The sequence below is a fragment of the Arvicanthis niloticus genome, chromosome 4, assembly GCF_011762505.2.
Source record: "Arvicanthis niloticus isolate mArvNil1 chromosome 4, mArvNil1.pat.X, whole genome shotgun sequence".
In the NCBI taxonomy this organism is placed as follows: domain Eukaryota; kingdom Metazoa; phylum Chordata; class Mammalia; order Rodentia; family Muridae; genus Arvicanthis; species Arvicanthis niloticus.
The window spans coordinates 63,488,890-63,511,903 of NC_047661.1; the positions used below are offsets into that span (position 1 = coordinate 63,488,890).

Here is a 23,014-nt window from a genome sequence, read left to right on the forward strand (position 1 = left end):
GGCTATTACAATCAAACAATATTATTTTGTAATCTCTCACAAAATCACAAACTACATAAGAAAAAGAGGACATGCTTATTTCTCCAAGGACCCCAGCTGAGCCTGGAAGGTTACCAACAATTTCAGGTCATTCTGTCTGTCAATGATCACGTTCTCTCGGCATCCAGTATGATGCAATCGCTTTAACAGAATTAATTATTAATTAATTCCATCTCCAAATGCTAATTTCTATCACTGCTTTCCATTCCCCCCAAACTGCAGTGCTACAGAAACCCTAAAGCAAACCACTTACCTGTTTTTGATTTTCCCATGAAATAATGCATGCCACAATGTGCTAGCACTTCAAAACCCAGACTCCCTTCCTAGATTGAAAAGTAATATATAAATAACTTAAAACACAACACTCAGCATAAAAATCCTAAACACTAAAATACAAAGCAGACATTGGCCTCTACCTCAGTGGACTCCCCTTTAACCAGAAGCCAGACAACTAAGAAGCATTTCTTTGTTCCTTTTTCAGCTCAGAGGTGTCTGGGCTGAGCCTCACAGGGTCACTACCATGACCTCTGGACAATCATCAATGTCTACAATAACAACTTACAGTGGCTTCTGTACAACCATCAATGACTAGAAGTACAACTGGTAGACCTATAAGACACCAAGCTACCATATGAATTGACGTCGAACATTTCTGGTGGTTTTGGGTTGTTTGTCTTTTAACTCTACTCTAAACCTCTAGACAGGGTTATGCCAATCTCTGCGAACCTGTAGCTACCCGTCCTCCAGGTCTGGGGAGTGTTTACACCCTACTTCCATATGCTCCTGAAGCCTGCCTCCTCCCTCATCTCTACAGTCTCTGTTTTTATATGCATCGCTTGATTGGAAATGGATATTTTCTAAGAGATCCCTCCGGCTCAAAATATGACTAAATGAACGTACCTCACACTCTTACTGAATTGGGTGTGTAAAGTCCTACCTTCACACCCTCAGCTAAGGGTGAGGCATTTCTAACTATGAAACATCAACACTAATAAGTGAGAAAAAAAAAACCATAAAGATGATTGCATGAATGTCTCATTGTGAAAAATCAGAACTCAGTGTTATACAGAATAGCTTGGCTCAAAGGAAGCAATAACTAAATGAAAATAAACATTAAGAAAAAATGAGACATGCTTAAAATAATCTAAGTTGAACACAATTTGCCCAGATTTTAGGAAGAATTCCCTCATAAACCTTTTAGGCTTCAGACTGAACAACTAAGAACCATTTAAATCAATTTAGAACATGAATAAACTGATTTAAACTGAAGTCCCTACAAACATGTATAACAAGTTCAACCGTGCTTTCTAAGGTAAGCAAACGATATTTCCCAGCTTTGGGGAATGGGAGACAGGAGCATCTGCCTAACAAATACAGGACCCTGTGTTTGCTCCTCAGCAGCACAGAAAGAAGTGAAACTGATCAATCTTCTGATGATGACTTATTTTATTAAATAATCACTACTTCCTGAGAAATAACCTTTCTAAATCAAGAGTTCACATCTAAGCAAGCCCACCATCTAAGACTGGTTGGTGATGTCTGACATTTTTTAGCACAGGGGGCACAAGGCAACTTTGACTGCTAAATGACACTATAGCACATGGCACATGGCACTGGGCACAATACCTTGGTTGGGGCCGAGAAAATCTGCAGAGGTATTGCAAAAACGGCACCTGTGTTTGTTGTCAGAAATATATTGGTGAACAAGTTTAGAGCAATGCCTTTAACAGCAAGTTTCAGAGAAAATATATTCCAACAGCCTGGGGGTAGAAATAAAGGGCCACGGAAACTCAGAACCTAAAAGGAAAAGAAGCAGGAGAAGTTACTTTCTAGCATTCATTATGACTAAAATCATTATAGTATAATGCTAAATTTATAGTCTAGAAATTAGAGATTTATTCCATTTGTTACAGATCAAATATTTATGATTTTAAACAAAGTTTTTTTTTCAATAGATGGTATTTTAAATGTCACTGCAGAAATCTTAAAAGTACTTTGTCAAGCCACATATTTTAATCATAAACACTGCTTATTCTGAAAGAGGGAAAATACAGATAGCCACAACTGAACTACTATAAGCAACTCTGAAATGTTAAAAAGAAACTATATTTGCTTTAAAATTTTAAAACCAGAATTAGGTGTTACAGATACTGGTTTCATAGCATGATATTAAACAAAGCTTAAACTAGGCTAAAAGTTGAAGAAAAGGGACTATGTATACCTTTAAAATGTGCTTGGTCTCCTTGGAAACAAACACATCTTCTAAGACAATGCTCTGGTCAAAATGGCTGCGGTACCATATTGACCACACTCCTGTTGCAGTCTCGTGACTCTCTATATGAAACTGGGCTGTAGAGGCATCGACTTTGAAATACCTGCGAAGAAAAGGCATGCATGTGGCCAGCCCTGCACAATGCACAGCTGTCTGTCCTCTATGGAGACTCCAAATGAGGAAATGAATGCAGAAAACATCCTTGTGGGAAATGACTATCAACAGCATCTCCCTCAGCCTCCTGGCTCGTCCACAGGGCAACGTAGGTGAGGCTGAGGTGACCTGACCCTGACCAGGGCAAAACTAGGATCCAAATACAGCTCAGGAAATAACATAGGAACAATTTCTTCTGATTACCTGGTTCAAACCTAGCCCCCCACCCCTAGTGAATCATTTAGCCTCTCTTCTCCACCTGTGCTAGACAAGCTACGGTAAGGAGATGGCAGTCCAGGAGGAGTCACGCAGTAACAACAGCCACACTTCTAAAGCATCGCTAGACAACTATAAAACAACAAAAACAAACAAGCAAACAAGAGCTTGTAAGAGCTATCCGAAAACTGGACTTCAGGAAAAGGCAGAGTGTACTTACCCCTGAACCACAGGAGAGGAGAGGCATGCTTTCATTGCTGAGGTATCTTTTCTTTTCCTCAAACCCACAATCCCATTGTCACACAAAGTACCTGCTGTGGGTACACAGAAATAAATGTGAAATCAGTATCTTTCTTTTCAATAAACCTGAACAAAAGACTTTGTTTATACATTTTAATTGCCTTTGCAGTCTCCATTAAGATAGTACAGAAGGAAACATAGCTTCTCTTTGTTCCCAGTTTTCTTCCTTGCTGCTAAGAGTCATCTGGAATTATAGTATCTACACCCTTCCCTCCCTTCTTTTAACCAGACTCAATTTCTTCAGGGAAAAAAGTTAGTCAGTACTTTGAAGCTTCTTCTTTACAAAGATCTGTCTTTGCCACAGATGAGAGGGAGGTGCTTAGCTCAGCAGAGAGGAAAAGCAGCTAACTGGGCAGAGTGAAGAAGAGTTTGGGGAGGACTGGGAGAGACTGAGATCCAAATAGCCCAGGGGAACGTCCTAGGGAACAGTGCAGAAGCATGCCCACAGAAACACCATTTCCAGGGTGCTTTTTTTGATCCAGATCATGGTATCAAATCACTGCTACTTTGAATTCTTAACTCACACACTCAAACTGCTTCTACTTAAAGTATACATGGCTCCAAACCAAAATCAAACATTAACAAAAACCCATCAAAGTAGAGTCAACCTTCAGCCCACTTCTCAGTTATCTCAGACAACAAACCCAGTGCTGTCTTGAACATTCTTGCAAGAACACTATGCATGCTCAGAGATACTCAGAGCCCTTAAAACACCTAATGTCCACATTCTGCCTGCAGTGTGCGTCTGGACGTCTCCTAGTGGCTGCATGGAGTGCTAGTGCTACATATACAGGACTCAGCTGAACCAGCACCTGTCACTGGGCTCTGAAGGCTACTCTGCTGTCAAAGCTTGTTTCTGCTTATAGGCTTTACTTTCTTTAAGAAGGAGGTATCACAGCTGACCTCCAATTCTTTAGACTCAAACGATCTTTCTGTCTCTGCTACCACAGTAACTAACTACAGGTACATGCCACCATGTCTGGCATGGGGACAGATTTGAAAACACAAATGTCCGTAGAGTATACTGCTAAAATGGAAGTAAAAACAGAAGCATTTAAAATTTTCATCAAGATTAATGTTTCCATCTCAACAGCCTGCATCAGTTCTCAGCTAAAACATACATTTTTTTCTTCCTCATCATTAAAAACAGAATACTAAAGCCTCTTAAAAATTCTTATTGATCTGTAATAAATTATATCTCTCTTGTTGCTTTAAATTGAAATTCTTTAAATAAGAATGAGTTTGGATATGTTTCCCTACGATTTGGATCCATGGGAATTCTTTTTTTTTCCCTCCCCATTTTTTGAGACCAGGTTTCTCTGTGTACTCCTGGCTGTCCTGGAACTCACTCTGTAGACCAGGCTGGCCTCGAACTCAGAAATCTGCCTGCCTCTGCCTCCCAAGTGCTGGGATTAAAGGTGTGTGCCACCACCGCCCGGCCTTTTTAAAGAACACTGTAAGAATCTAAACACAGGACTGGATTTAAACTCACTATGGACATTCACCATCACATTCTATCAAGTAAACTGAATAGGGGCCCTGTGACGCTGCTCCCTAGGAAAGCCACAGAATACACATACTGAACTACATGTCACTACCATGTGAAGCTTGAAACTTAAAATCCTATAGGCATGGCAAAACAAAGGTGGCATCCGCAGCAGCTTTAGATCAACTAATGGCTTTGGTTTACAGGAATAGAACCTATTCAACCTCTTGAAACTGTGCCTCCCCTATAGCTGGAACTACACTGAATGAACTGTGCCTCCCCTGTAGCTGGAACTACACTGAATGAAATTGCCAACAACACCAGCAGAGCACAGGAGTGTCCTAGCTCTTAACTGAGTACCTTTGCAAGTAAATGAGGCAATTTTTGTGAAGTTTGTTGAAGAAGTAGATAGGAGTACTGGTTCAAACTGCAGAGACAGGACATTTTGCTGTGAGAAATGATGTATATCCTGCAACAACAAGCAATAAATCCAAGTTATTCCTCTCAACCAGGAGAACATCAGAAAACAACACTGAGTAAAATACCCAGCAACTGCTCAGCAGCTGTGTCTGCAACAGCAGAAAGAGGTGCTAACAACCTTCACACAGGGTGCTCAATCAAGGGACACTGGGTTTAAATGACAGCAAAAGAAAATAGACACAAAGGCCACTGCTCCTGGGAACCCCTAAGGACTTGCAGCAAAATGCACATTTGTAATTTTAAATTACTTTAGGTACAACTCAGCAATTACCTGTATCCAAATAAGGCTGTTTCCTGAATGCAGTACATACATATTTACTGCAGATTCATCTGTCCAAAAGAATCAGAGCAATGAGGTTTTAAAAAAGCCATAGAAGCTCCACAATTATACTCAGCATACATTTCTAAAAAGAGGAAAGATCTCTATAACACTGAAATTGAATGAAGACACACTTTCTTTGGCACCTTCTTGGATGCATGCATGCATGGATGAGTTCACTGCTAGGGATCAAAGACAGAGCTTTATGCACTTGGGATGGGTCTGTAAGTCTCAGGATGTGTGTGTGCGCGCGCACGCGCATCTGGAGAGCCTTGTATTTCCTTACTTAAAGCAACACACTTGGGAGGAATGAAACTCTAGCATCTTGGAAGAAAGCAGGCTCCCCTGTATCCATCATCTAATGTGTTCTCCAGGGACAGCGGTCCTCTCAGCCTGTGTACCCACCTGACCATTAAAAACTAACAAACTATAAACCAGAGGGTAGGAGAGTCCCGGTCATTGCTATATCCAATTCTAAAAGCTGGAAGGTAAATGATGTTTGCTCAACAATTAAAACTGTAGAGCACAATGATGCCCGTGGGAAGCTATAGGTCCAGTCCCCAGTGTGAGAGTGACTGAGGAAAGGAAGGAGAAGGCACTGCACACATGACACTGTTGACTGCCATTAAGTAACTTTGCTTTCCTGTATCATGTGTTGTTATTTCTTTGAATGAATAATAAATATACACTCAAATGTGAACACAGATGTTATAACAGCAAATTCTGTATTCTGCATCTCATATATCAGATAGTATGTATCTCCTGCAAGTGTTTTTCAAAAGCTGGACTGCCAAAATAGGCTATTTCTAGTAAGTAGGATTCACATTTCCAAAGAATTCTCTTCCAAGTTGTCAAAAATCCAGAAACAACCAGCTATTGGCTACTCTAAGAATACAAAACAGCATGATCTGGTCAACTGAGCTTCTGCAACTTAGTAACTCTAGAGCAAGACTTGGGACTTCAAACCCTTTGTGAACATTTATTTTAGGTAGTCATGTCCATTTCATTTGCTTACTATCTGCAAAATGCCAAGAAAAATTGTTCCCAAGAAGACTCAAAAAGCTTTCTGTGGTTACTTAACCTCCCCTGAAGCAGCATAGGCAGAGCAGCTGCAGACTGAGAAGCAGTGCCTGCTGCAATTTACCCCAAGCAGAGGCTGTCTCTAGTCTTTGAGAGAACCAAATAATAACCGAGCAGTGCCATGTTGCAAGAAGGTTTGAAGCTTCAAGTTTTTGGAAATGAGCCAGGATCTGGTGCACACTCAAATGAGCTAGTCCTATAACAGAAACTGAAAAGCCCCCACCTCACCTGAGGCCTCAGATTCATCAGTAGCTACATAAACAATAGAGAGATGATCTAACAGGGCTTGCGTGCTCTCTTCAGGTTGCTTTGAGGAGTTTTCCACTGCTACAATGATGTTCATCTCCAAGTGTAACGCATCATCAGATCCCAGATAGCAATTCTGAAATGGGAGGCATGGGGAAAGAAGAAAAACTCAAAAGTGAAACAACAACAAAAAAAAATCATCTGAACTCTGTGACTGCATATTTTTGAAAAAGAGAAACAATTAAGACAAGAGCCTGCTTACACTATGGTTTTGATTTTGATTTTTAAGAGGCTGGAAAGAAAACAGAGATCTGCTAAATACTGTTATACCTTTAATTGTTGACACACTTTATTATGTAAACTGCATTCCAGTTGCACCCGCAGGAGGCTGGTATTAGTGGTTTCTGCCTAAAAGAAAGAAGGAAAAGAACTTAAGGTGGAGGCTACAAGCAGGATCCAGTCCTAACAGCAAGTCATTCATTCAGCGAGTTCCAAGCAGCTGCTCACTGCTATATGCTATGCTGTACTGGAAATACATTCTGCTGTCAGTAAGCTTACATTCTAAAGGAAGTAATCAATAAAAATTCCTAGTAAGGCAAGAAGCAAGTATGTTGTGTCCCAAAGTATACATATGTCCCATGTGCCTTGGGTGTGTTTAGTATTTGGTAAAAACAAAGAACTATACTTTTGTTTTAAAGTGGGGTTACCCACTAATAACCTACTTACTGTTTTTTTGCTTATTTTAAAGATATATGCTTGTGTCTGTGTGCTGGCATCTGAGGAGACCAGAAGAGGGCAACTGATTCTTTGGAGCGGGAATCACAGGCCACTGTGGGCCTCCATACAGAGTGCTGGGAACCAAAATGAGGTTCTCTGTAAGAGCAATAAGTGTTCTTAACCATCAAGCCATCTCTCCAGACCCATGCTTGTTTGGTTTTAAAACCAGGCCTCACAGTATAGCCCTGATTGTCCATAATCATAAGATCTTCCTGCCTCATCCGGCTAAATGCTAAGATTACAAGTATGCACTATTATACCCAATCAGCTTTCTGGATTGTTCGTTTGCTTGTTTGCTTTTTAATGTGTGCCTTCTTTCAATTCAATGACCAATAGAAGACATGACCCTGGACTCTGACAGAAACTTCAAAAACGGATTTCCAAATGTCAACTTTGCCATTTTTAACACACAAAAGAGCTATGAATGGAAGACAGAAGTATAAGGAAAGAATACAGGACTCTGTTAGGTTCAAAGACCTCAACCACCTTTCATAGAACTTCAAGAAGAAGAGAACAACCCAATCAAGGAGGGGCACCACTGTCCAGGTTGGGGTGGGGCTGCAGATACAAGAGGAGGCAGAGAAGTTAGCATAATATGCAATACTAGGAACATGGTCTTTGATGGAGTCTCTTGCACAAGGTCTCTGTCATAGTCATAAAAGAAACACATTCAGCCCAGGAGCCAGAGTCTGAGCATTGGGAAAGCTCAGCAAAGAGAAGGCTTGCTTAATTATGTGTGAGCACCTGACTCTAAGCAGAGTCACTGTTAAGTAGAATCACTACCCTAAAGTTTGATTTGCTACTGTAAGCCTTACACAAGAACAGCACCTAAGAATACATTTTAGGTATCAGGGTGTAACTCAATGGCAAAGCAAAGGATTTTTGATATTTGGGGACCTGGATCCATTTATTCATCCCTCAATACTAAAAAGAATTACTTTGGTTCTCATTCACACCAATTGAAGTACAGAAAAAAATAATAAAGTATATTACATGTTTAAGAACAGGACAAAATATTTAAGATACTCTGAGCATATAAGTGAAATCAAACAAAGACTCAGAAAATTACTGCTAGTAAATACTATTTTACAGTCTAAAGCAGAGCAATGCTATCAGGGTGCCAGGGCAGCCTGCTTGCTACATATTCCCCATTGATCTTCAAGGGCCATTGTGATCTTGCTAGCAAAGGAGTGTCTTCGTTCTCTCTCCATGTGTGTTCCTCATGAAGCTGCACATGCTACACAGAGTAGCACTGTATAGACACAGACTATTTCTTATTCAAGATATGGACCACAGAGAAGAAGACTCACTCTTCAGTCAAGGGTACATGGGTATCCGTGCTCCCAATAGAACCTCTAAACAACCTCTCAAAGTAAAAATATGAACAAATCCCTCCACCAAATACATGAACCAGAACATCCTGCTTCTTCTCTGTTTCCCTGCTTCTATCTCCTGATCATCTGGGTGCTGTATTTCTTACACTTTGCTCCCCCTCCCAAGGGAGCTTTCCAACAAGCTGGGCACCTTGCTGCACATGGGGGTCCTAAAGTTACTCATCTTAGCACTACTATTTACCAGCCCTGGCATTACTCACACCTGAGAAACCCACTTCACTTCACTGTCTGAGGCTCCATTACAGCGAGTTACACTGCCTCCTCCATCCCCCTGAAACCATGCAAGTGTCTCCAATGCTAACACAGTGGAGGTCTAGGGTAGCCAACTGTATTCCCAGCCTAACTCCAGTCTTCTGCTTATTTCTGTGAATGAGGCTTTCCTGTAGCATAGCTGGGCACTTTCCTTTCTGTACTGTGTCTATTCTGCACCATATCAATGCTGAGTGCCGGCCTCACACAGTACAGAGCCTAAATAACAACACTAGCCACAGTAATTGAGAAAGAGATCTCTGCCGCGGTAACTTCCTCCCAGTACCCTTTCCACTCCACTCTCCACAAAGGGTGAGTTCACAAGCCAGGCATGATGGACAACACCTACCACCCAAGCATGTGGAGATAGAGGCAAGAGAACTGTAAGTTCAAGGCCAGCCTGGGCTACATCATGACACTGTGTCTCACAAACAAGAAAAATAGTTTGTTCTTTTAAGTTGAGTTTATATGTACCCAAACTTCATGATGTAGTGACTTGCTTCAAACCCTTCAAGGGTGCCCCTAAGTGTCAAGTCCTTTCTTGAATTCAGAGCTTACCCTTTTGCCTATTTTTACCCGCTGTCTATACTGGCTCCACTGCTCTAGTTGGCATCTTAGAAATTGCTGTTCCTGTAGAGTGAACCCACTTCCTAGCCTGCCTACCACCACCCCTTACTTGTTATTTAATTTACCCTTCACGCCTCAGCTTAAGCCATACCTGAGGAGCCACCTGTCACTACACATGGACACCTACTACCTAACCTTTTCTAAAGTTCCTCACTTGCACTGTAACAACTTGGTCAGGTCTACCCTCTCCAGAAGATCATAAGCCCTCAACTCCACACTCTCCCTAATCAAGCAGTTGATACAGGGCTAGCGAACTGACAGAGGATGTGCAGCCATAGATACCACACAACTGGGAAAGCTTGTGATAGGCAATGGCTTAATGGGAAAAAACCACACCTATGATGCAAAAGAGTAAGTCAAAACCTGATACTTTGGCATGTACTTTTGACCTGAAAATTTCATTTTAATGAGAAAAAACTTATTCTGATAGTGAATCCTTTTATAAAGAGCAGCGGGTTTTACATTTAAAATGAGTTTTCTTCCCTCTAACTTTTCTCTGAATGGATAAATAATGCTAAGAGTTCACAATAACAGTTTAAACATAATTAAGAACACAGTGACCTCATCTGATTTACAAGCTGATGTTCTGTTATTTTTGGTAAATTTTTGCATGGATGATTTTTATAATGTGCCAAATTAAGAAAGATTTGTGTGCTCAGTAAAAGCTTAACATAAAGAAACCACTACAGATTCAGTGTTTTTTATTCTAGGGGCTTAAAAAAGGAAATGTTTAATTTTGGAATATTCTCTCTCATACATCATTAACTCTTTTGAGGGTGGGACTTGTGTCTAAATACAAAATTCACTTATGCCTTACACGCTTTATGCATATAGCCTGGACATAATTTTACACAGTATTTTTAAAGTAATTCTGCGAGTGAAAAAATGTTTGTACATTGAATTATCCCATTTGTGGTGTTTGTTCGGGCTCAAAATTTTTCAGACTTTAGAGTACTACTGATTTCATATACTAGGATGTAGGGAGACTTAAACTACCACTGTCTTCTGACAGACTATTTCAGAACCCCACAAGGGGGAGCTGGAGCATGTCCATACTGCCTGTGACCTGTGTGGATTTGTGTTCCCCCCCCCCAAAAAGAAGAAGAAGAAGAAGAAGAAGAAGAAGAAGAAGAGGAGGAAGAGGAAGAGGAGGAGGAGGAGGAGGAGGAAGAGGAGGAGAAGACCTGAAAAGCTGACAGTTCTTTCCCAAAAGAACAAAATTATTGCAATCTTAACTTTAACAGAGAAACTATTAGCAAAATACAAACCATTTGGAACAACAATGAAAATACTACAAATTCCACTGAAAGAACCTAAAAGGGCAAGCCAAACAGGAAGACTGCCCCTCCTACCCAGAGTGCCTGAGCAATTGAGAAAACCAGCCACCTAGACAACTCTCTATGTGTGAAACTTGCCGTTTTACTTTAGTAAGTTAGAGCATAACATATATTAAGTCTTTACTTAAAACAATATGGTACTGCTATTACCTTTTAGACATGGAGGAAATATAGCTTGGAGGGGTCAATGACTTATCAAAGGGCCAGCTAGTGTGAGAAGTTATTTTTGCCAACTAGAACTTTGTTCAAGAAACCAGAATAGATTGAGCTTATTCTTCCTAGGTACATAAAAGACCAGAACTTTGCCAGTGCAGACATAAGATTTTAAAAGCCATTTCAAGATAACAGCACTCAAGAAAGCAGAAATGCATTAAGCCACCTTTGTCTAGAACCTGGTGGTTTGTGGTAAAAGGAAAGTAGGGAACTGGGAACTGAGATCTGAAAAGTCATCTCCTTCCACTTGCTAAGACATTTAGGAACAAAGTGTGAAGTTCTGAGACTGTGCAATAAAATAGGAAATAAAGTAGCAAAGCCCTAAGTCATTTTGACGACTTGCATCCACAACAGCCAGGTAACAGAGTCAGTACACAGAATCACCCCACCACATGAACAAGGCCCTTGAAACTAGGTTTCCAAATGAAAGTTGTTCTGGAAAGCCACAACTTTACAACCTATTCTTCTCAGACACTAAATCGTTTATGTCAACATGCCTATCAGTAGGAACACAAGTTCTGTACAGGCCCTGGGCATTCCATTGGCAGCCCAAACACACGAGGCTGTTACAATGGAGTCTGAACAGCCATGGCCTTGGAAAACATGACAGCTATCCTGGGCCCTGCCCTTTGCACAGGACTCTCAGATGCTATGACCAGCATTCAATATTTGATGACAGCTCAGCTCAATTACCAGGATGTGCTGCATGGGGGCTGCTTCTCCCTGGTATTAAACAGTAATTCTGTTTCAATCCCCACCACTAGCTTCTGTCTTCCCATGGAGGAACAAACACACACATACAAACACACAACCTTACTTATATTAGCAGATACACTCACAAAACATGTGCGCAAACAAGAGCTGCTTGGAATTAGTTTTTTGTTTTGTTCTAAAGAAAAAGGGTTAATCTGTATCATTTCAAACCCAAACCCCAGGCACCCCCTGCATTACTTTAAGACCCTACCTCCATCCTTAGGAGAGAGTTACTGAATTCACTCTGGCCAGAGTGGGACACATGTGCAAATTACTGGGCACAGAGGAGAGGAGGGGGTGGTTTACTTCTATATATTCACTTACAATTAATGAGCTTCCTTAGTTTAATTCCACCAATAATTAACTAATAATTTAGATGTTTGTGGGATGAGGCTTTCCCACTTTGAGGCTATGAGGAGGAATCTCTTCTTCCTCACTCCTTTGGATTCTAAGGGAAATATTTTGTTCCTAAAATACTTCAAATTCTTTTCATCTAATGTAACAATTAGTTCAAAACCCAAAGGTGGAGGGATGATGACCATGTGCCATTTACTGCTTCCTCTCACCCCAGTATATTTGCTAGAAACCTTGAAGAACAGATGCAAGCAATCTAGAGTGAGGTAACCTTTAAGTAATGAGGTGGATCTACCCAAATACATTATGTAAACAATTTGGCCTTCCCATGTGAAGGAGTTTATGGCTCTGCTGTTTTTCCCCATCTTTGCTTCCTGGCCAGCACAATGTTAAAAGCTGTTTTGTCCTTTCACACAGGCTCACCAGGATACACTGCCTTGCCTTGACACAGACTCTACATGTTGGGAACCAAGTGTTCACAGGCTGGAAACACGACTCAAAGTCAGTCTTTCCTCTTCTTTTCAGTTTGTTTAAAAGTTGGGGGAGGGCACTTGTGAGAGCCAGAGGTAGACAGCAGTTGACCTATCCTGTCACCCACCTTATTCCTTTGAGACAGTCACACACTGTGTTTGGAGCTAGGCTGGCTGCCAGCAAGTGATCTGCCTGTCTCCACCTTGGTACAGCAGAGGGTTAGAAGCATCTGTGATGCTGGGGATTTGACCTCAGTTCCTCGAGCTTATACAGCAAGCACACTTACCTGCTATTTTAAGTGAAAAAGAACTGACAGCCTTGCTCATAATGGGTGTGGTCAAAGCCCAAAACACTGGAAGCAAAGCACTTCCCCTGCAATGTAAAGGGTTTGCTCCAATCTATCAAGAAGGAACAGCACAAGGCTGATGGCTCCCTCATCTGGGCTCTTGCACCCATCGGGAATCTGCTGAGGACAAGCAAGCAGTACAGAAGGGAAATATTCCTGAAGAAATAGGTCTGAAGCCTCCAGGGTCAACAGTGAGAAATGACAGAAGGCCAATGCACCCCACATCTCAGCCTGGGGACTCTGCAGAGTCTGGACACCATTCAGCTGAGCATCATGAACAAGACACAAGATATAAACAGACCCACAAGGTAGTAGAGCAGAAAGCAAACCTAGGGAGCAAGCTGCTGTGGCTGTAAGACACTGCCAAGCTCTGAAGAAGGGGCCAGTGTCTCAGGTGCCAGCTTCTTGATAGGTGGCTACTCTCAACCCCACAGTACCCTACCAGTCTCTTGACCAACAGTCATACCTGCCCAGCAAGCAGTATGTGCAAAGGCCTTGGGCTTGAAACAACCAGCTGAACCCTGGGTGCTGTCTCCATCCTCCTTCTGCCCTTAGACATATGCAAGACACTGGGAACAATTATGCTTAGAATGGGTGTCTAGAGAGCAGGGAGGAGCATGTCTTCCAATTTCAGTGCATGTAAGGTTGATATTCTGATATTTCTGGGGATCTTATAAGAACCTGAAACATAAGAGGGGCTGAAGAGGACCTTAGAATTGAAACATTTGTCAGCACAGAGACCCTGGGAAAGCCCCACAAGGTATAGTAAAAGGGAGTCTGGATGTAGCTGCCAAAGGTTCCCCAGCTGCACACAGGCATGGAGAAGCTCTCTGGCCAAGACAAAGAAAATAAGGAAGGACTTCAAATTCTTTGTCTATGAACTCATGGGCCAAGATAAACTGATATGGGTCTATAGCCTTCAACTTCCATGCCTTGCCAGAAGACTAAATCTGAATTTGAAATTTTTCCTTAAGTTTCATAATAGAAGGTTTATATTCAAAATCTGTTTTTAAAGTCGTGAGGTTAGGAACTGGTTCTAAGCTGTTTACACAACTTGATCTATTCAGTAGCATCCTATTCTGCCAGGAAGGTCTATTACCACTTCACGGACAGAATGAGGCAAAGGAAGGTTAGCTGAGTGCTGAGGCTACCTGAAACCATGACTACTGTGCAGGCAGTCAGGTTTGGGATGCTTCTCCTTACCCACTAGCAGCACACATCACTAGGTAGGGCAAGCCATCCTTCAGAGGAGTGTCTTTTTTTTTTTTTTTTCATTTTTTTTATTGGATATTTTATTTACACTTCAGATGCCATCCCCTTTCCCCACCCCCACCCCCTTAGAAAACCCCTATCACATGCCCCCTTTTCCTTTTTGTACTTATACATTTTTTTAAAAACGTTAATCAAAGGCTTTATAAGTTTGGTAATGCTCAATCAGAGGTGTAACCCAACCTAGATATATCAACTATCTTTGACTAGTGAACATCTGCCTCCCTGTCTCCCCCCTCTTTCTCTCTCTCATCACCTAGCTTCTCCTCTCCTTCTTCTCCTCCTCTCCTTACTCCTTCTCTTCAAAGGAGTGTCTTAATGCTGCAGTGTGACCTTACTACAGAGGAACTCATGAGCTGTCCTGGAAATCATAGCTGAGGACTTGGGATGAGGGCAGAGAAGAAAACAAGAGTTTAAGTTTGGCATTGTTACTGTCAGCACACCTAGTGCGGTTTTTTAAATATAAAAGGCACAGGGAAGGGGCTGCTTGGGTGCTGGAGGGCAGGCACAGGAAGCTGGAAGCACAGGGCTGCTCTCTTCTTCCAGCTCCATAAATACGTCAACTGACCCAGGACTGTGAATCCTGGAGTGTTACAAGAATCTCATCCCCAGCTGCCCTGTTTTCTCAGCTCAGCTGCCTTTCCATGAGGAGTTCCTATTTATGAGTGACAGATTAGGATCCTGTCCTGCAAGGGGGACTCTGTAGCTTTTCCCTTCTCTGTGCCAGGGTGAGGGAGTCTCCTTCAGCTATAAATGCCTTCCACTGGCCCAGGTGTCCTATCCTGGGGACAGAGAGATAGGAACTCATCCCAGATTTTAAAGGAGAACATGCCTCAGTCATATAAATATGCTAAGATGTTCTTTTATTTCTCTGATTTTTAATTCTTCATTGAACTTTCTTCTTTTGTTTTTGTTTGATTTTGTTTGAGACAAGAGGGAGGTTGGCCCCAAACTCTTAACCTCAGGCTCTGTAGGGCTGAAATACAGTCTACCTTCCTACGCCCGCTGTTTCTGAGGTAGGGTCTGGCCAGAACTTAAGAGTTTTGCTTTCTGAGCACTGGGATAAAGGCGTCCTCCAACATTCCCTGGCCCAACCATGCTTAGCTTTCTAACTCCTGATTCTTCATGTGCAGCAGGCTCAGAACTGGTCAGAAAACAGTGTCAACAAGGCAGCTTTAAGTCTTCTAACAGAAGACTTTCTACAGTATTCTAATACAATGACTATCTGAAAGAAGTTTAAAAAAAGCTGTAGGCCATAATTTCATAAATAGCTTATAATTCCTTCTCTATTGATGAATTCGATTATTATTTCATATAATACTGCCAGACCATGTTGCTTATTAGTTAGGACATAAAGCTTGATGCAGCTTACAATCTAGTAGAGAAAAACATCCCTTATGTAAACTGTGTCTCTCAGAAAACTGCTCACCCCACTCAACTAATCATGTAAGACAATCAGTAGATTAAGACCACTATGGGGACCCTTGCCCTCCCCCTATTATGTACAACAGTCAGGAGATCAGGACTATTATGGAGCCCTTAAACTTTTCCTACTTTCTGTTTCCCCTCCATATCCTTAGATAGGTTTTTGCAGTACTTTTATTTTTATTAAGTAAAATGTGCCCTCTCCCATTTCTCCATTGTCTAACTGTGAGTGAAAGTCTCACGTCTACTCCCCACACTGATTTTACCTCTCCCCCATCCCACTGTCATACTGAACTGACAGGATCAGCACCCATGAAGTTAACAACCCAACAGCAACTACTTGGACACCCTCTCCTCGGGCTCCAGCACCTGTTCTTGGCAGGCATGAGGCTTGACATCATGCACCAACAGCAAAGGCTGTGCCAATTTTCTTGGTCAGGAATGTCTTAGACACCACACACCCGAGAAAGTCTCTTCACCACACAGGACAGCAATATGGTCACTGTCAGAGAGCCATCCCTCACCCACACACAAATTAGAAAAATATAGAAGACAACAGGTATTAATAATGGTGACCTTTGCCAAGTATGGCTGTGCTTTGTAATACTTTCTTTTTACTATGATGTATTTTTTGCATTTATCAGTGGTATTCAGTATCTTTCACACACACACACACACACACTGATCAAAGCCACCTTCTCTCAGTCTCACCCTCTACTTTTCATTCCTCTGGTTTGTTTCTCTTGTTTTGTTACAAATCATAATTTTTGCTATCACAGAGGATCTTAAAAACATATTCTTTTTAGAAATCAGTGTGTCACAGTGCTTAAGTGTGTACACACAGTACAACTGTGTGACATGGATTCCCTTTAATTGTAACTTCTCTAGCTTTCCCATATTAAAATTTCATTCTAGATAATTATTATTTTGCAGTGGCTCCAAAACTTTAAGTTCTTTTTAGTCTTTCACACAACTGGTGGATACTGAGATAACATGTTTCAAAACTGTCTTGACCAAATAAATCAATAAAACATTCTCTACATGTGAGCAGCCTAGAAAAAAATGTTTTTGAAAAACATGTTTCATGGGGTACAACTTAGACAAAGAGCCATGGGCAACTAGCACTGCTGAGGGAGGAGAACTGGTCTCCCCAGGGATGAGCTCCCTAACTGGTTACCCAATAGCAGGCGGTCAGCTCTGAAAATATACATACAAGCAACACTAAACAGATTCAGCAAGTTGAATGTATACAGTTATGTGTACATACAAACATTTGTATGTTTATAACCATAATCAGAGAAAAGGTAGTCATAAATTTGGAAAAGAGATATGAAAGGGGTTGGAAGAAAGGGAGAGGTAATAATGTAACCATATTTTAATTGTTATGAACTACAAATAAACTGTGTTGGTTTGTTCTTCATTTTGTCGACTTGACACAAGCTAGCAAGTGTCATCTGGGAGAAGGAAACTTTAAAGGAAGAAATGCCTCCATCTAGGCAAGTCCACCAGGCATGTGTCTGGTTAATAATTGATAGTTAATAATGCTCACTGGGGGCAGTGGCACCTCTGGGCAGGTGGTCCTAAAGGAAGTAAGTCAATAAGTAAGTGGCACCTCTCAATGGCCTTTGCATCAATTAGTCCCTGCCTTCTTTCAAGCTACCATAGTATTTACATGCTCTCCCACCACAAAACTACAGCATAAGAGCACACAGTCAACCTTGGGTATTACAGGCTTGTCAAACACTTCCATGTGGACCTCCAAGCCATAGTCTGGAAGGAGTTCTAATATGCTGCTAATTGGTCAAATCCTTTTTCCACTGTAGAGCTTTGAACTGTGTCTATTTTGTTGCCATAATAAAAATGCTGCAATTTTTTTGTTTGTTTTTTGTTTTTTTTTGAGACAGGGTTTTTCTGTGTATCCCTGGCTATCCTGGACCTCACTCTGTAGACCAGGCTGACCTTGAACTCAGAAATCCGCCTGCCTCTGCCTCCCAAGTGCTGGGATTAAAGGTGTGCGCCACCACTGCCTGGCTTTGCAAAAAAAAATTTATTGGCATTTTTCTTTTCTGTATCATGAATATTACAGAGGAAAATCATTATGACATTTACTACATTTGGGGATAAAAACTAAAGCAACTCACTTGTAACTTGCAGTCCTAACTCTAATCTTGACCTCCAACCAAGTAATTTGAACGCCAAGTCCTTTCAACAATTTCTAAAATAAGAACAATGCCATCTGCTGCGGTGGTAAGTCTGCTGAAGGTCAGCCGGGCGGGTGTGAAAAGGTGATGCTCCTCAAACGAAGGGAGTGACTGCTTAGGTGCTATTTGTGGATCAGCTCAAATTCCCATTGACTCACCTATCTATTTAAAACTCCAGGGCCTTCAGTGTATTACACATCGAGTTGACATGGACATTCTAGAAATGGTGGCAACTGGGTCCTACCTAGGTGAGCCCCTGGAAGAGCAGGAGGGACAACATTACAACAGGGTGTGGACCCTGTGTCATAGAGTAGCACAGGGCTGACGGGACCAGGGGAACTTTGAGAAGAGCTTACGTTTGAACTGGGTCTTAGAATATAGAACTAGCACACTTAGACTAAGATAAGCCTCATGAAGAGGATGGGGTAGAGAGGGATGCTGTGCTCTGGGAAGGATGGTTAGCTCAGAAGAGTCAGGAGCTCCAAGGAAGGAGAGGGGCGCTGGACCCTAGCTAGGGATGGCCTTGCGTTATGACAAAGCTAAGGAGCTTGTACTTCCCTGTACACAAGATCATGTTACCATAGAGACACACCTCACCCCAGGTGCATAGGCGCACACTCGCAAGTACACACACACACAATTTCTGTGAATCTCTTGTTTCACTATTCTTGCTCCTTTGCACTTAGCCCTGGCCATGTCCAGTCTGTTTTCTTTTCTCTCTGCTCTGGAATCTTCCAGAGATCCCTGGATGTTCCTCTCTCTTATTCACAAAACAAAACAAAAACCTCCCTTATAATGGAGTGGCCATTTTGGGTAGTTTCTGTACCCCTTACAAACAGCTACCGGTGCCTAAAGCAAGGAATATGCACCAAGATCAGATAGTAATGGTAGTCTGTCCATAACTCTGTGACTAAATACACTAAGCTGTTGTCTTTCAATGGGTAGATTTTTACAGTGTCACTGAAGACATTAGTGAGACTTATTAAAAAAGCTAAAATGCACGCACACACACACACACACAAAAAGGCAGAAAGGGAAGCATAGGTCAAACTTTCCTTTTCCAAATGTGCAAGGCCAGGAAGACTGTAGGTGTGGGCTCTTTTTCAGTTCTGGGGTATTTGTCTATACATAATGAGATATATCAGGGAAGGAATCCAGGTTTAAACATAAAATTTATTTATGCTTCATGTACACATTACATAACACAGCCCATATATAGGAATACTTTTAGTGTGTCTGTGTTCTAATTGTAAGTAACTTTATGAGATTATGTGTGAAATTCCCACTGGGGATATCATGTTCACACTCAAACAGTGTGGGAATTTTTAATGTTAATGTATTTAATGTTTAATGTATTTCCTATTTTTGGATTAGGGATGAACCTGTATCTGATAGAGCGAAATCAAGAAAAGCCAAGTCACTATCCGCAAGGTCAGCTTAAGGCAAGGAGCAGAAACTGGCCCATGGAAGACAGCCTTAGAGCCTACTGACAACTCAGAGATCTCAGCCTTGGCCACCTGCTGAGGGAAAGGGAGCTTCCTAGAACTCTGAATCAGAACTCACTGCTTTCATGGAGCATAGAGCAAAGCTCAGGCAGTGATTCCATTATGTAGTATGTGTGCGCATACTCATGTTCTATAGAAGAATGTGTCTATGTATGGACATGCACACCCATGTACATGGGGTGGATGCCAGGGGATGATGCCAGATATCCTGCATCACTCCGTCTTTCAATTGAGACAGGGATCTCTCACAGAACCCAGAAGCCAGGTAGTGGCCAACAAGTCCCAGTGACATTCCTGTCGCTATTCCCTCAACACCATGGTTATAAGCACACAGACAACATGCCTGGCTCTCTATGTGGATACTGAGGTTTTGTAATCATGTCCCTATGCTTGCATAGCAAGCCCTCTTACCCAATTATGACATGTGTGCTCTAGAGGGAAGGAAAATAGTTCCACTATATTTGAACAAAGATCTCAAGCCAGGCTGGGAAGAGCAAATACCCTTCCACCTGTCTTAGAAAGTCTCTGAACTGAAAGAGGTAGAAATAAGGGCAATCTAGAGAAGAGAGGAGGAGAGGCTTGGGAAACTTGCAGGTGCAAAGGACAGTGTAGAAGGTAAACAGAATCTAGGAGCAATCAGAGGAGGCTAGTGAGATGTGGAGGGGAGGGGAGGGGTGTGCAATGGAAGCCAGGCTGGGGGCTGCACCTCAGGAGCATAGTACCTACCTTTCACACACAAGGCCCAGGATTCACTCCCCCACATGCAAGGCCACACGGAGTAAGGACTGTACCAAGGACCAAGCATACATTCTAACACCTGAAAGAATGCACTAGCAGGTTTTAAGCAGGTGATAATGGGCTCAATTTGGGAAAAGAGAGCTAAGTACCAAAGTAGTGACCACTTCTATTAGCTGCTAATGAAATGTGCATGAAAGAAATTTTTAATTGTATACAATTACTAAAACATAAAAGAATGTTCCTCCTGCAGGGTGTGGTGGTGCATGCCTTTAATCCCAGAACTAAGGTGGCAGAGGCAGGTAAATCTCTGAGTTTGAAGCCACATTGGTCTACATAGCAAGTTCTAGGCCAGTCAGGGAACATGGTTAGCCCCTGTCTCAAAGTACCAAAACAAAAGCAAGTCATAACCAGGCAGGACAAAGGAAGAGAAAAGGGATGGTAAGCATCTTTTGGAAGCTTGTCATTGTTGGTGGCTCTAGTAGTTCTTTCTGTCTTCCTGAAAAACAGCCAGCAAAATTTAACAAGCCCTATAAAGTAGCTCATGGTCTATCTGTTACCTCAGCCTCATCATGAAATTATACTCAAGGAAATGGATAAGCAAAAAAAGAAAACAAAATCATGAGTACACAGCCCAATAGCTAAAATAAACAAATCCATTTCATAGGGCAGCAGTGGAATCAAGAACACTGGAATAGCAGCACTGGGCTATTAGGAAGTATGGAGGGCTGGCTATAGCTCAGCAGAAGAGCACTTGCCTGGCATGAAAGAGGCCCTGGATTCAGGTATGTACATGCACACACACACACACACACACACACACACACACACACACACACAAAAGAAAGAAAAAAAAAGGAAGAATACATAGATTTCACTGACGCTTTAAATACACCTATTATCTCCATATTTCAAGACTTTTCAAAATAGAGTAAAACCCTTATATGACCATGCAGATCAGGTTGTGCATTCTCTACAAATGAGTTCAAAGTAGCTCTATTACAATGACCTGTGTCTGTGAAAGCTGAATACTTTGGACCTGCGGAAGCAGAAAGTATGTGTTCGGCAGCTGCTCCACAGACCCTTCTGTAGAGACTCTGCGAGTGCCCATGCCAGATACCTGCAGGAAAGCAAGAGAAACACACATCTGTTAGTGTCAGCAGCCTGTCCACACACACCTGCTGACCAACACATCCATCTCCATCTATAAAAATACTAACTGTTCCTTATAATGCAAAACTCTTTTCTTCTGATGTGGAACCAATGTGTTTAATGGAATCTGATAAGAATTAAGCACAAACCATCGATTCTGATGCTTGGATTACCTGGTACCACACCTTTAGGATGCCCCAGGTACCACACTTGGGTTAAGACCCCTGTTCTGGAAACACGAGCAAAATGGTATTTCATGTGCCCTTCCCAGTATCTTGATTTCAGTAGTGATGTGAATGAGGAGCGCCCCAGGAACGGATGGCCACACTCAGCGCGACTCCTGACCATAAACACTCCTGCAAGAGGAGGCAGGCAAAATGTCGAAGCGGCCCTTGAAGTACCCCCTCTTTCTTGTCTGAGAGGGGGAGGCTGCTAGGTTTTATTCTAGAAAACTGTATGGTATATAGTTTTTGCTTCATTCTAACACACTTCAAAGGCCCAGGGATTATCAGGCTGCAGGGAGGGTCTTCTGTGGCCCACTAAGCAAAAGCATGGAAGTTAATAGACTTAGATTTAGCATTGCTGTAGGCTATAGTTTAAGGACATGAAAGGGAGGAAATCTCTCCAAGAGTCCTTTAAAAAACAGTTACCCTCTAAGTTGACAGCCAAACTATATGGCAAAATGAAGTTACTTACATGATAGGAAAAGACTCCGTGTGAGGAAGTATTAATAAATAAAGAGCTTTCAATGCTTCCTTCTTCAGTAGGTAAGAAAATAATTCTGAAGGATGTTTTCCCCATTGCAGGAATCACCTGAAAGGAAAACACTCCGTTAGACATCTGCAAAAGTCTTCACATACTTTCTTTCCTTTTAACTACTTCTGCAAACAGTTCTTGCACATATCCTGTATTCTTTATCAACATCATGAAGTCCCAAGACCCTCCAAACTGATCATCTCTGTCACTCCAAGAGCAGCTGCCAACTCAGGACAAATAACTGCCCAGTTCCCTCACTCCAGATTGGAGTCTGTGCCTCACTTTCTACTGTCCCCTTCACCCGTGTGTTCACCTGTCTGTATCTAACAGTTCTGTTTCTGTTTCAGTGCAGAGGATGATGTACAGATTTATTATTAAATATGTTGACACAGTACTAAAAACCAGGGACAGTGTTTATATAAACCAAACCAACCAAAGACCAAATGTAGGGCTTCTCCGTTAACATTTCCTTGCTCTCGTTAAGTTTGTGAACGCTGTAACATCGAGCAACATGGCAATCAAAATAATTAAAAGCTTAAGGAAGTTTAAGGTGACTAAAAAAGACCACGGTCTGTCATGCGAGCTAACTACAGAAGAAGCTCCATTCACAAGCAACCCTAGCTTTATGAGGTCTGAGGGAGCACAACTCTACACCCAGGGCAAGGTTTAGAAGCCTCAGTCAGTGTCCATGCCAGTCTTAAGATCAATAATACCAACTTTCTCTGCTCATGATAAAGCCAAGCTTACACAAGTGCATTACTACAGTTTCTTTAAACATGTTTCCCCATTACGTATCCAGAGCTACCAAAATTATGAAAGAAAATGGATGGGAAAGTACACGTAAAGCAAACAGAAAGCT

The 23,014-nt window shown here is 41.9% G+C and overlaps 1 protein-coding gene across 4 annotated transcripts in view; it reads right to left on the reverse strand.

Moving 5' to 3' along the window:
• Tmem131l (transmembrane 131 like) overlaps window positions 1-23,014 on the reverse strand; it is a 131,225-nt gene that overhangs the window by 36,788 nt on the left and 71,423 nt on the right. For all 4 annotated transcript variants that reach the window (XM_076932586.1, XM_076932583.1, XM_076932584.1 and 1 more), the window contains exons 6-15: window positions 22,096-22,212; window positions 21,257-21,367; window positions 6,922-6,999; window positions 6,574-6,727; window positions 5,218-5,276; window positions 4,827-4,935; window positions 2,901-2,994; window positions 2,261-2,414; window positions 1,666-1,836; window positions 293-362 (exon numbers count right to left, since the gene is read on the reverse strand). In XM_076932586.1, the coding sequence (XP_076788701.1) occupies window positions 293-362; window positions 1,666-1,836; window positions 2,261-2,414; window positions 2,901-2,994; window positions 4,827-4,935; window positions 5,218-5,276; window positions 6,574-6,727; window positions 6,922-6,999; window positions 21,257-21,367; window positions 22,096-22,212 (1,117 nt within the window). The remainder of the gene's footprint in view (window positions 1-292; window positions 363-1,665; window positions 1,837-2,260; window positions 2,415-2,900; window positions 2,995-4,826; window positions 4,936-5,217; window positions 5,277-6,573; window positions 6,728-6,921; window positions 7,000-21,256; window positions 21,368-22,095; window positions 22,213-23,014) is intronic.